Consider the following 12,195-nt stretch of genomic DNA (forward strand, 5'->3'; position numbering starts at 1 on the left):
GAACTCTTCATTTTGTTTCTAGAACTGAAACGAACTTCAGGTAAAAATCTGAGGATAGTCCTGGATTCCACATCTTGCTTTGTACCTTGAATATTGTGGGTCCTTTTCCTCATAGTGAGGTGTTATGGAAGCTTTCCATTGCCCTTCTGTCTACTATGAGCATGTAGACCACTCTTTCCATTTGTGCTTAAACAATGTCTTTGCACCTCTTTCCACACAGAAAAAAACTTAACAAAATATTTTAGCTGGATTGTACCTTGATTTGGCCTCTGGAAATGAGGAGGAATCAGCTTCATCAGACAGTGGAAAAGCTTCTTGGTCTACAAACTGCATTTTGGACACTCTGCAGTAGCTCACACGCAGGGATGTTTTTTGTAGTTACATTAACTACTTTAAAATTGCAAGGAGTAGCAGTTACTGCATAAACTGCATGCATAAATTGTTCACAGCTGGAGCCAGAAATAGATTTGCTGTTCATGGCTCATGGTTAAATATTTGTTAGTTTGTATTTTTTTTATCCTCTTAGTAGCTGCTACTTTCTACATATGCCACTTTCCCTGACCTTACATTCTTAACTATATTTTTCTTATCCTATATTCTCAATGATCCCACATTCCTGAGACTTGACTTTGCAAGTAATGCAACCAGTCAGCAATGTTTCATAGTTACTTAGATATTCAGGGTAATTTCTACCTGGATACAGAAGCGAAGAGATTGAGATTTTAGTTTATAAATATTCAATTGAAATTTGTTCTCAAGTAATCATCCTGAAGAATTATTATCACCTTTTTATGTCCTAAAGGTAAAATAAGATAGACATGAACACATAAAACCTGTCATATTGGGTTGTATGAAAGAATTTTCTAACTCAGTATCCTGAATTATGTGCTCCAGCAGAAAGCAGCGGGGAATGCTTAGGGGGAAAAAAAACAAGCCAAGAGAGATTCCTTTTCCCTGTTTTTCTAGCTTCTGAAAATCACCAGTTTAGGTGAAGCATCCAGGCCACTGTGCCCCATTCTCTTTGCATGGGTCTGATCTCTTTCGAACCATGGTGGCAGCCCCACCATATTGTGGCGACAAGTTCACAGTGTTACCCTGTGCATCGGGGACAAAGGACTGCCTTTTCTTTCCTTCTAAACCTGGACCTTGCCCATGCCACTGGTGTCCCCTACTTCCCATACTGTGAAGAATAATGAACAGTCACTACATCAAATTTAATGGACCTCTCCAATGTCTTCTTTCAATCACCCCTTTTCATAGCAAGAGAGTTATATCTACTTGTTCTCGCTCTGTTCAACAGATTGCTTCCCGTTTAGCGGCACAGATTGCCTGGCCTCAGGCAAGCCATCCTGTCTACTGGGGGACTATCCATCATACAGGAGGGTAGGATTCAAACTGTTTCCGCTTAGCTGTGGGGACTGTGTCTGGAAGAAAAGCACTGAATCATTGTATCTCACCCTACCTCTCCCCAGGCCAAAGGAACTCATTTTAGGCTCCATGCTCACTGCCTTCTGATGAAAGAGGGCTTGTAGGAACTTGCATTGGTTTATCATGCTCCTGACACTTTCTACTGCTTGGTGTTTTCAGCCTCCTTGTTTTCTAGCTTGTGCTGCTAGAACCAATGGGTTTAGTTAGTCTCCAAAATTTTAACCGCCTCTCCACTTTATACAAGTTGCATGTTACCTGCAAAGCGAAGATCCCGGTTATCTGTTTGCAGGCTTAGTTTCATTTTAGTACTTGTGTAAATGAATTTTTATTTGCATGGACTCCTGGGGTCTAAATACCTTGCTCTGCTAGGCTATTTGTGGGACAGCCCAGAATATGAGACTCAGCTGTGCCTCTTCTTGTCTTCTGGTGTTGCTGATTTCTTGGCAACCTTCTTGCAAAGAGTTTTTTCTCTAGTGACCTCAAGAGATCCTTGCTGGGTTGTTTTGTGTTTCTTATTGCACTGACTGACTGCATGTGTTAGAGTTCAATCTGCAGACTAAGAAATGAGACAAATTGAAGATAAACAGCCAATTCAGGTGGCTGAAGCCTCCAAATAACTGATTTCTCTAGCAAAAATATTAGCAACATGGTCTAAAAGACATAAGAAGTTCAGTTCTCACAGAAATATTTGGTGCTCCCTGTGAAAACAATATAAGAACAATAAAATCCCTCCTGCCAAGGTTTGTGTAATTTGAACGTTTAACCCTTAGGTTTTCTTCCTTGGTGGTCAAGCACCATTTGAATCTCTTTCTTTCTGACCTTGGGTGACAGCCATCTGACCTTGGATTTTGTTTTTAAAAATGTAGTTGCTATATCATGTTACTGTAACGCCTACCTCCAACAAAGAAGGGAAATCAGGTCAAAAGCTGCTTGCTGGCTTTACAAACTGAGATGGAAGGTTATACCTACAAACCAAGGATTAAGATAGCCTGTCAACCACATGTGAGGGGAAGTTTTGCTTAAAAGGACAGCAGCTGAAGCAGACCCTTAAATTACATGACATTTCTTTGCTGGTAAAGTGCCTGTCATTTGATTGAAATACTGCCTTTATAAATTTAAAAAAAACACAAACCGAAAGTTTGTTTAGAAGTTTTCCACTTACACATCTGAAGGGGCGAGCAGCTATGACAGGAAATACTCCAGTTCAGGGAGACTTCTGCCCTCAAGCGTGGGTGTCGGTCTCATTTCCCCACTTAACAACATGGACGGAAGAAAATCAAATGAATGCAACAACGAAGTCCATAAGATTTATTAAAAACCCATCAAAGCCAAAAAGGAAGAATTACATACCACCATTACCTTACAGCCCTGGCCTCCTCAGCACAAACAGCCTACTGGAGTGGCATGAAACATCTTACAAGGACAACTGTTTAATCATTAATTTTGAGTGATCCCTGCTAATTCTTATTAGCTCCAGTTTAAATGAAACACAGGTTATATCATACTGGAAGCAGCAGACACTCTCTATTGTTTTTAAGTGTCCATTCTTCCTCCCACTCTCCCACCTCTCCTCTCCTTAAAATATGTTCTATTTCTGACACCTAAAAATATTTCTGAAAGTTTATGCTGGCTGCTATCACCATAATGAGTGATATATTTTCTGAAAATAAATTATACTAATGCATGTATTCTAGCTATGCCCAGAAGTTATTTCTGTGGAAGAAAATGGGACTGGAGAAGATGTACTAGATGAAAGCAATATATAGATCTTTGCTGTGGCAATGAACATCATCTATTGGGGAGAGAGGTTGCTAGACATTTGGAAATGTTGCCGTTAAAGATGAAGTTATGACACAAGAGAAGGCTCTCTCGGTGTCCTTGGCAGCTGTTACAGGGGAATCTTGTTCCATCAGACAGCTGAGCAGGAAAGCTTTGACTCAAAGGATGCTCTAATGAAAGCCTGAATTTTCAGTTATGCTCAGGGCCTCTGGCACTTTAACTTCCCTTTACCTTCCAGTATGAACCAGTCTTAGGGGAACTGTGAATTGGACCTAAGCTGTTTATAAGCTGTGAAGTAAACAAACATTAGAAGCAAAAATCTGCAGGAGACAGATTTACTGAAGAATGTAGAAAAATGGAAATTTTTTGCAAAACGCTGCTGGCTGTGCTGAGTTAAAGACCCTTGGGCTGGCAGGAGGACTGACAACCAGATTTTATGGTTACCTGGAAGCAATACTATTGCCAGGCTAAATATCTTAGGAGGAGCAGCGAGCAATGTTATCTGGGAAGAGATTGGAAAGTTTCCCAAAGTAATGTGAGAAAAGGTAGATGATATGAAAGACAGACCTTTAAATTTCCATTTAAAGATAGTATGAAAGGTGCTGAACGACCAGGTCTGGCAGTAGCTGTGTGCTTGCAGTAGTGAAGCATGAAAAACAATGCTGTTGCAGCTCCTGATCCCTAGAGCAGTCTTAACTGTGAATTTGGGGTGTGAGATGGCTGCATTCAGGGTGCCTTCACTGAGGCTGAATCTCAAACATCTGCCGGTTACAATGGTATTTCTTGTAATGTGGACACTTACCTATTAGAGTGGGCTCATACATTTGCATCAGTAATAAATCTTGACATGTCAGTGTGTCTTGTCGCTGAGGTGCCTGAGGCCTGCTTGGACTCCTGACTTAGAGATAAATGATCAAAATCATCACACATGTCATTGCAAGTGTGACTTTGAACAGGACTAGAAGAAATAGTGTGATATAGAAATGAGGTAAGATTTTAGTTACCCAATTAACTTCTGCAGCAGCAACAAAGATTTTTTCCCAAAATAAAAAGGTGTTATTTTTAACGGGTGACAACTTTATTTTCTTCTTTGTTCTGAAATACAGCAGTTGTGTTATACTTCAGGAGTGAAACTTTCATACCTCACATCCCCAGATATATAAATATCCCTGGGTTTAAGAGATTCCTCTTTTAAAAGGCAGTGAAAGTGACCCAGAATGGTGAAATTCAACTTCACATTAATACTTGACCACGCCACTGGTCATAGTTTTTTGACTTTTAATTTTGGGCAGAACCTAGGCTTCCTGCTTTCCAAGAACAGTGTCTAAACCTGGAAGTCTACTTTCCCTTGAAACAAAGGATTTGCTTCCTTTGTTTATTTACACTTTTTCTGAAGAAACATGACCACTTATGCAATGTTTGCTAATCATATTTCAAAGAAAAATATAGGTGTTAACTTTGTACAGAAACTATTCATTTTTCACAACGAGTTTTACCATAGGTATTATTTTAAAATATTGACTTTTATTTTTATGAAGCGAAAATGTTCCTGGGGCATATAAGTACTGTATTATTTTCAGTAACTGGAGGACTCCCAATCTAAACAGAAGATTAGCCAAAGACTTTTGGGATAAAAACCCCCAAGAACTCCATGGAATTATTCAAAACCAACATTTTTAGGCAGTATTTTTGTGAACATAATTTTCTTTTGTTGAATAGAAACAGGAGGGAATTAGGAGATCGTAAATAAAGGCAAATGCAGATTTTTAGTATGAGCAAATGAACAAATGTTTGTAAACATGCTTGTTTCTTTCCACATTAACCCATCTGTAACGGACATGTATATGTTTTTAGATATCAAATTTTTAGAAAACAAACGTTAATTTAGGGTTGCACTGAATTCTGGGAGCTCTTAAAACATGCTGTACTCTGCTTTATTTCTTTTCCACACAGATACCACAACTGTGTAAACAGCATTAGCCAAGCTGAATCTCCCATTCTTTTCTTAACCTGTAAAATATCTTTTTGTAATAATGATTTGCAGAAGGGCTGTATTCCATTTGTTTCATTGAATATCACACCAAAAACCATTCAGTTACTAGTAGAAGGCAGTGTAATTCATTTCTGAATGACTTGCTATTTGAGGACTCCATTTCAATAGGTCCTCAAGTACAAGCATGTTTTGGGTTGGTGGGGTTTTTTTATTTATTAACTTAATCTAACTTAAAGTTATTGTAGTACCTTAGAAGCCAAATAAGTTACATTCTCTATTTTGAAGTTCAAATAAATATACAAATATAGTAAATAGGTTGTCAGTAAGAGTAATTAAAATATGTGATATGAAATGCTGATTGTTCATGTAAGTGGAGGTTATTGAGGCCTTTTGGATTCAGGCCACAAAGCTGAATGCTAATATATTCCTTTCCTCTCAATGTAACTTTAAGTATCTATTTGAACTGATGCTTACAGATAAATAAATTATAGATTTCATGGTAAATCTTTCTTCAAAGAGAAAAGTGCACTAGTACTTATAGATATTTACTCCTTTATACTTTATCACCACCACTGTGGGTTTTTCTGTTGCAGTTTAACAGGTGGTAAATAGACAGTGAATACAATTTCCATGATGGTGCATGAACAAAACAATGCACACTGATGCAGAGGTATTAAGCACTAACAGAACCCAAACCACAAGTCATTCCTTTCCTGAGGAGAATGTAATCTAAGTCTAGGGAAAGCTAATACTAATTTACTCTTTTGGCTTTTGCAAATGTGCATAAACAATGGGATGATTTCTCTGTAAATTCATTCACATAGGTGAATGATTATGAAATTTCAGGGTGAATTAATGTTCTCATTCTGAGTATGTGTTTACGGAAAAGTGCCTGACTGGGTTCAGCGTTTGTTATTCTGTCCTGGTTTCAGCTGGGATAGAGTTAACTGTCTTCCTAGTAGCTGGTACAGTGCTATGTTTTGAGTTCAGTATGTGAAGAATGTTGATAACACTGATGTCTTCAGTTGTTGCTCAGTAGTGTTTAGACTAAAGTCAAGGATTTTTCAGCTTCTCATGCCCAGCCAGCGAGAAAGCTGGAGGGGCACAAGAAGTTGGCACAGGACACAGCCAGGGCACCTGACCCACACTGGCCAACGGTGTATTCCATACCATGGGACGTCCCATCGAGTATAGGAACTGGGAAGTGGGGGCAGGGAATCGCCGCTCGGGGGACTGGCTGGGTGTCGGTCGGCGGGTGGTGAGCAATTGCACTGCGCATCATTTGTACATTCCAATCCTTTCATTATTACTGTTGTCATTTTATTAGTGTTATCATTATCATTATTAGTTTCTTCTTTTCTGTTCTATTAAACCGTTCTTATCTCAACCCACGGGTTTTGCTTCTTTTTCCTGATTTTCTCCCCCATCCCACTGGGTGGGGGGGAGTGAGTGAGCGGCTGCGTGGTGTTTAGTTGCTGGCTGGGGTTAAACCATGACATATTCTTAAGTATTTGGGATTTTTTTGTTAGTTAAACTGTGGGTATCAATCTGAAACTTTATGAACCTGACGTCTTCCAGTGCCCTGCCCAGTGCCAGAAGAGACCTGTCACGGAGTGCCAAGAAGTCTCTGTGTAGTAAGTTCTGCATAGTATGTGTTGGACAAATGTAAGCGAGCAACTGAGCGTTCTAGATTTGCCCAAGCTAGTATACCCTACACGAATGACAAATACTATACCTTTTTAGTAGAGTAATCATTTGCTCTCTCAATCCTTACCCTCTCTACATATTTAATATTCATGTAGTATATTGCTGGTCATTTTAGAACAGACCTACATGAAGGGAAGCACTTTTTCATGCTATCTATTTTTGTAACATGTAAAATGAACTCTCAGTCAGCCTCTGGGCACACATTCAGAAGTTTAAGTGCTTTACTATTTGCTGATCAACTGGCAAGAATGGCCTTGAAATCAGAAACTGCTCCTTACAGCACTCTGGGGCAGCATCTGAGAAGTTCAGGGGCAGCCCAGCAAAGACCAACAGGCCTGTGAGCAGTAGCTCCTTGCCAGACTTAGAGGCCATGGACAACCTGAAAATAATGGGGTACCTGGCACTGTCTGCTGATCATGGATGAACAAATGTGCTCAAGAAAAGATAGCGTCTATCACTGAGAGGAGGCAATAGAAAACACGGTACATATCTTCAACCTTATATTCCCAGTGCTAAGAGTAATCAAGGAAATGTAGATGTTAGTGTTACTTTACAGCAGTACTTGTCAATACAGAGCAAAGCCGTTCCCAAAAATGGAAGAATAGAAACAGTGACAGACTGTGCCATGATGACTTTCAAGGGCTTATAACAGCTGAACATTTAGTTGATATCTCCAACTGCTTAAGAAAAAAATGTTGTGATAAACAGTTATCACTGACAGGGAAGAGGTCTGTCTACTTGGAAAGGTTTTCAGAAATCAGCAATATTCTCCCCAGAATTCACCTCTGTTGCGTTTGTTTTGGGATTTTTTACCCCCCCAAAAGGTAGACAGATCTGAGGGCAATGTCAGGTCTTGTGCCTGGCAAGCAGTGCCATTCTGGTGGATTTCTGCAAGGTACAACAAAGAAGCGTATGCAGGGAACACAGACAAGTTGTGGGGTTTTTGGGTTCCTTTCTGTCTCTTCCCTAGTACTCTTTCCCTTCCACTTTGGATCCCCATTTCACGTTTCTCCATCAGCCACCGGCATTGGATATTTCACAGAAGGTCCTGTTCCTTGAATTGTCTGGGAGGAAAATTCTGCTCACTCTCTGCCTACTGCATTTCTCACCCAGAAAATGCAAAATGCATTTGGAAAGTGTCTGTGAAAGGGTTTAACCACCCTGCTAAACCCTTGAGTGCTGCTTTTAAAGACTATCCATTATGTGGAGGAGGCTTCTGACAATGGCCTGGGAACATGAGACCTGAGCCTGCTTTAGCAGCTGGCTTTCCTTCCTGGCACAGCGGCAGGCTGTCATGGCGCTGCCGGCTGAGCGTGGCTCACAGCCACCTCATCCCTTCGTGGCAGGGGCACTCAGGAGTCCGCTGAAAAAAAGCAGGGTTTTGCTGGAAAATGCTGATTAATCAAAACTCGGCTCTTTCCCGGGAAAACATGTCGTCTGACAAACTTCCAAAGAAACCGAGGAAAGTTTGCACTGGAAGTATCCTTCTTTTCTGTCAATGTGCCTAATACCTGATAGCTGACCAAAACTCCTAAGACAGAGTGCTTCTTCAAGGTCTAGGGCTCCATCGATCCATCTTGTTGGCTGCTGGCCAGCCAACAACCTGGATGGTTGTGCTCCTGGGCTCAATTTCATTAATTTTGTGATAGTATAAACATTGCTTTTAAAAATCAGACTTCAACCATGGGAAATGTCAAAAATTTTGACTTTTCAAGCTGAAATAAAAGAATTTCCAGCAGAAAAGGAATTCTAGTTTATGTTTGTCTTCACTTAGCAGGGAGCTAACCTTTCCATACTTCTTAATCTCAATCAAAGGTTCACAAATCCTGTGATACCATTGTCTCACTTCTGTTTTCCCTTGAGGCTAATGGTTAAGTGGGTTAGTCAAAACTAGCTGTATGTACTAGAAACATACGTACCTCTCAAATTCTACCTAAATTCTCAAAAATGGTCTCCAATTAAAATGTGGACTCTGGTAACACTAGTGTTACTGTTCTTACCTTAGTATTGACTACTAAATTCCTTTATCCCACAGGAAAATATCTTTCTTGTGAGTTTCATTTAACTTGTGCTAATATAAAGGTAATTTCCCTACTGGAAGCATCAGGGCAATTTACATTAATACTAAGGGGAAGTACTCATCTTTGGTCTCTGACTTTCTTCATTTTTCTACTTATCTTTATGGGATGCATCATTCAGATAAGCATTTTTAACAACTAGATTCTTTTGAGAAATATGTTTCAGCATATCCCAAATATTAACATGGATCTGGTAGTGGTCTTTAAGCCTGAAAGAAAGCTCAGAAAGCAAGAGGTTAAAAAATGTTTAGGAAGTGATATATGAACCAATGAAGCTTGGAAGCCACTGAAGTGATGTTTGTTGATATTTGACATTAGAAATACCAGCTGCCACATGAAATATGTGATTTAACTGTTTGTTGGCTATTCCTGTGTTAGAGGAGTCCCCACCTTCCTCCAATGCCTGTGATGCTGCACAACTTTTCAGATCCTTTCTTTTCCTCCCAGCACTCCCAGCTATAACTATGCACCAAACATGGATAAGCACTGGATCATGCAGTACACGGGGCCCATGCTGCCCATCCACATGGAGTTTACAAACGTCTTGCAGCGCAAAAGACTTCAGACCCTGATGTCAGTTGACGACTCTATGGAAAGAGTGAGTTCAAGAAACTACTGTGAATACAATCTTATTAGTTGGTAACAAAATTAAATTAATACTTTCTTTACCTTCACCAACCACAGCCTGGGGAAAACCCTTGGGCTACAAAGAGTTACTCCACATATCCCCAGTAGAAATGAATTCTGGTTTTCTGCAACAGTGCCAAGCTCCTCGCTTGCTTCTTTTAATTGCTTTTTTAAAGGGAAAAGTCACTAGGCCTAATATAAAGCCTGGTATTAACAGAAGATGCATCACCTGCATGTACACATGGATAGATACAGGTGCGCACATGACAACTTCTATTCATTTCACACACTCCCTTCACAGTTCATCCTTCAGCTGAAATCTGGGAATTGGCAAATCACAGCAACTCAGGTGTCACTCTGCTAGTGTTTGCAGAAGTTAGGCAATGCAGTGTACAGCTAATTATAGGTAACGTGATACATGAACTATTAGGTGTACTTTGCATGACTTTTTGTTAAAAAATCAAGCACCATGACCAAAGATCTTCCCCCAGAGAGATTTCTTTAAACTTTAATAAAAATTTACAGCCTTTTCCCAAGCCCACAACTGTAAGGAATGAGAAAGTTGTAGACTAACACAGTAAATCAAATCTGAGTACCATTTGCTATAAAGCTGTAGCAGACTTTTTTCCCAAGCTGTGTTTGGGTACACAATGACTTTTGGACATACTAATGCAACTACATTAGTAGTACCATATTGTGCTGTTTAATTTTCTGGACCTGTTTAATTTTCCCCTCTGTCAAATATGAAATTTAACTTGTAAGTTGAATTTTTTAGCAGCACAATAAAGACAAGATGTAAAAATGTCCATCCCCAGAATGTCTGTTTCAACAGCCTCACTGATGTCATGTTTGGTTCTGTGAACTTAAGGGAGTAAAATGGTATTTATACATGATTATGCACAAAACATGTTTTGCTACATTTAATTCAGAGTTTTTCCTATGCTGTGTTGCAGTTATACCAAATGCTTGCAGAGATGGGAGAACTGGAGAATACCTACATTATTTACACTGCTGACCATGGTTACCATATCGGGCAGTTTGGACTGGTCAAGGGGAAGTCAATGCCATATGACTTTGATATTCGAGTTCCTTTCTTTATTCGTGGTCCAAGTGTAGAGCCGGGATCAGTGTACGTTCTCTTATGTCTCTAGCACAGCTGTTGAACCTAATGTAAAATGTTTCTAAGAGCATGTAATTATCCCTCTGTCTAGTTTCATTTCATAAAGGATGCCCTATTATTGCAGAGCAATGAGTCTTATTAAGAGGCACTTCTTTCATTTTGCATATTATTAATAAGTTGTAATGCAGATGAGACAATTGTATAATGCATAGTCCTGTACAGTTAGGCTTTGGACTTTGCTTTTGAAAAGTAGGTGCTCACCTTTACTGCTCACCTTCTGGTTTAGCAGAATGGATGGCGTCATGCCCTCATTGTCAAGGAGGTAAGAGTAGTGTGGCTACTGCACCTCCTTGTTTTATTGTGCTTAGCTTTTTCTTTGTGATGACAGTCTGCAGTACTGGCCTGTCGTTCTGAGTTGTAGACTTCAAAGGAGATTTTCTAAACTTAGCACTTCTGTAGAGCTTTACATCTTCAAAGCCCTGATAAACATTAATTACCATTCTATTTCCAAGAAAATGTGAAGAGTTACATATCGAACACATGACAACCATGACCTTTTCTGTTGATTTGCAGGGTGCCTCAGATAGTTCTGAATATTGATCTCGCTCCAACAATTCTGGATATAGCAGGACTTGACGCGCCTCCAGATATGGATGGCAAATCTGTCCTAAAGCTTCTGGACTTGGAGAGACCAGGAAACAGGTGGGTCCCAGCATTTTTTTTTAGCCAGTTCAGAAGCAAACACCTGAGTAAATCAACAACTGAATGGAAAAAGAGATTCTGTGAAAATGAGCTGTGTCATGCCAAGGACCACAGCTTTCACATTTGAAGAGTCTCTTAAATAGCACATCTATAAAATTGCAGGTATATATAAGTAGAGAGGTGTTTTTTGAAAAATAAATTGTTAACACTAGCAGTGCTATACATAGGTGCCAGCAGTAAATATTATTATTTTGCTTTCAGGTTTCGAACAAACAAGAAGACCAAAATTTGGCGTGACACATTTCTGGTGGAAAGAGGGTAATTATTAGGGGTGAGAGAGTTTGGGGAGAGCCTGTCTGCTGGGAACACTCTCTTGTACATGCTTTCCTTTCTGCTCCCTCCTCTTCCTTTTTAGAGTCAGCGAAGTAGTAAATTTCGCAAGCAAACTTACAGGCCTGACTTGTTTCCTAGTTTCCCACCACTGGCTTTGCAAGCTGCTGTGCCCCCAAATCCCTACCTCTGAAGAAATTTGAAAGCATGCTTTTCTGGTGACTCTCCTAGCCTGTACCTCCTCTTTCTCTAACATTGTACTGGTGCACACTTCTGTCATCATCTGACTCATTTTCTTACCAAAACCTCTGCTTCAAATCCAGCTATGCAGAATCCTCTTATCAACTGATTATGTATTTTCCATCACATATTGGAAGCATTCTTCATTTTTGTTCTAAGAACAAAGAAAAGGCTTATGTGTAAATGAGATT

General features: G+C 39.8%; 1 protein-coding gene across 5 annotated transcripts in view; it reads left to right on the forward strand.

Annotated features, from left to right (window-relative positions):
• SULF1 (sulfatase 1) overlaps positions 1-12,195 on the forward strand; it is a 125,860-nt gene that overhangs the window by 81,676 nt on the left and 31,989 nt on the right. For all 5 annotated transcript variants that reach the window (XM_052788260.1, XM_052788259.1, XM_052788261.1 and 2 more), the window contains 4 exons: positions 9,433-9,583; positions 10,566-10,741; positions 11,306-11,434; positions 11,696-11,752. In XM_052788260.1, the coding sequence (XP_052644220.1) occupies positions 9,433-9,583; positions 10,566-10,741; positions 11,306-11,434; positions 11,696-11,752 (513 nt within the window). The remainder of the gene's footprint in view (positions 1-9,432; positions 9,584-10,565; positions 10,742-11,305; positions 11,435-11,695; positions 11,753-12,195) is intronic.

This window comes from Harpia harpyja, chromosome 5, assembly GCF_026419915.1.
Source record: "Harpia harpyja isolate bHarHar1 chromosome 5, bHarHar1 primary haplotype, whole genome shotgun sequence".
In the NCBI taxonomy this organism is placed as follows: domain Eukaryota; kingdom Metazoa; phylum Chordata; class Aves; order Accipitriformes; family Accipitridae; genus Harpia; species Harpia harpyja.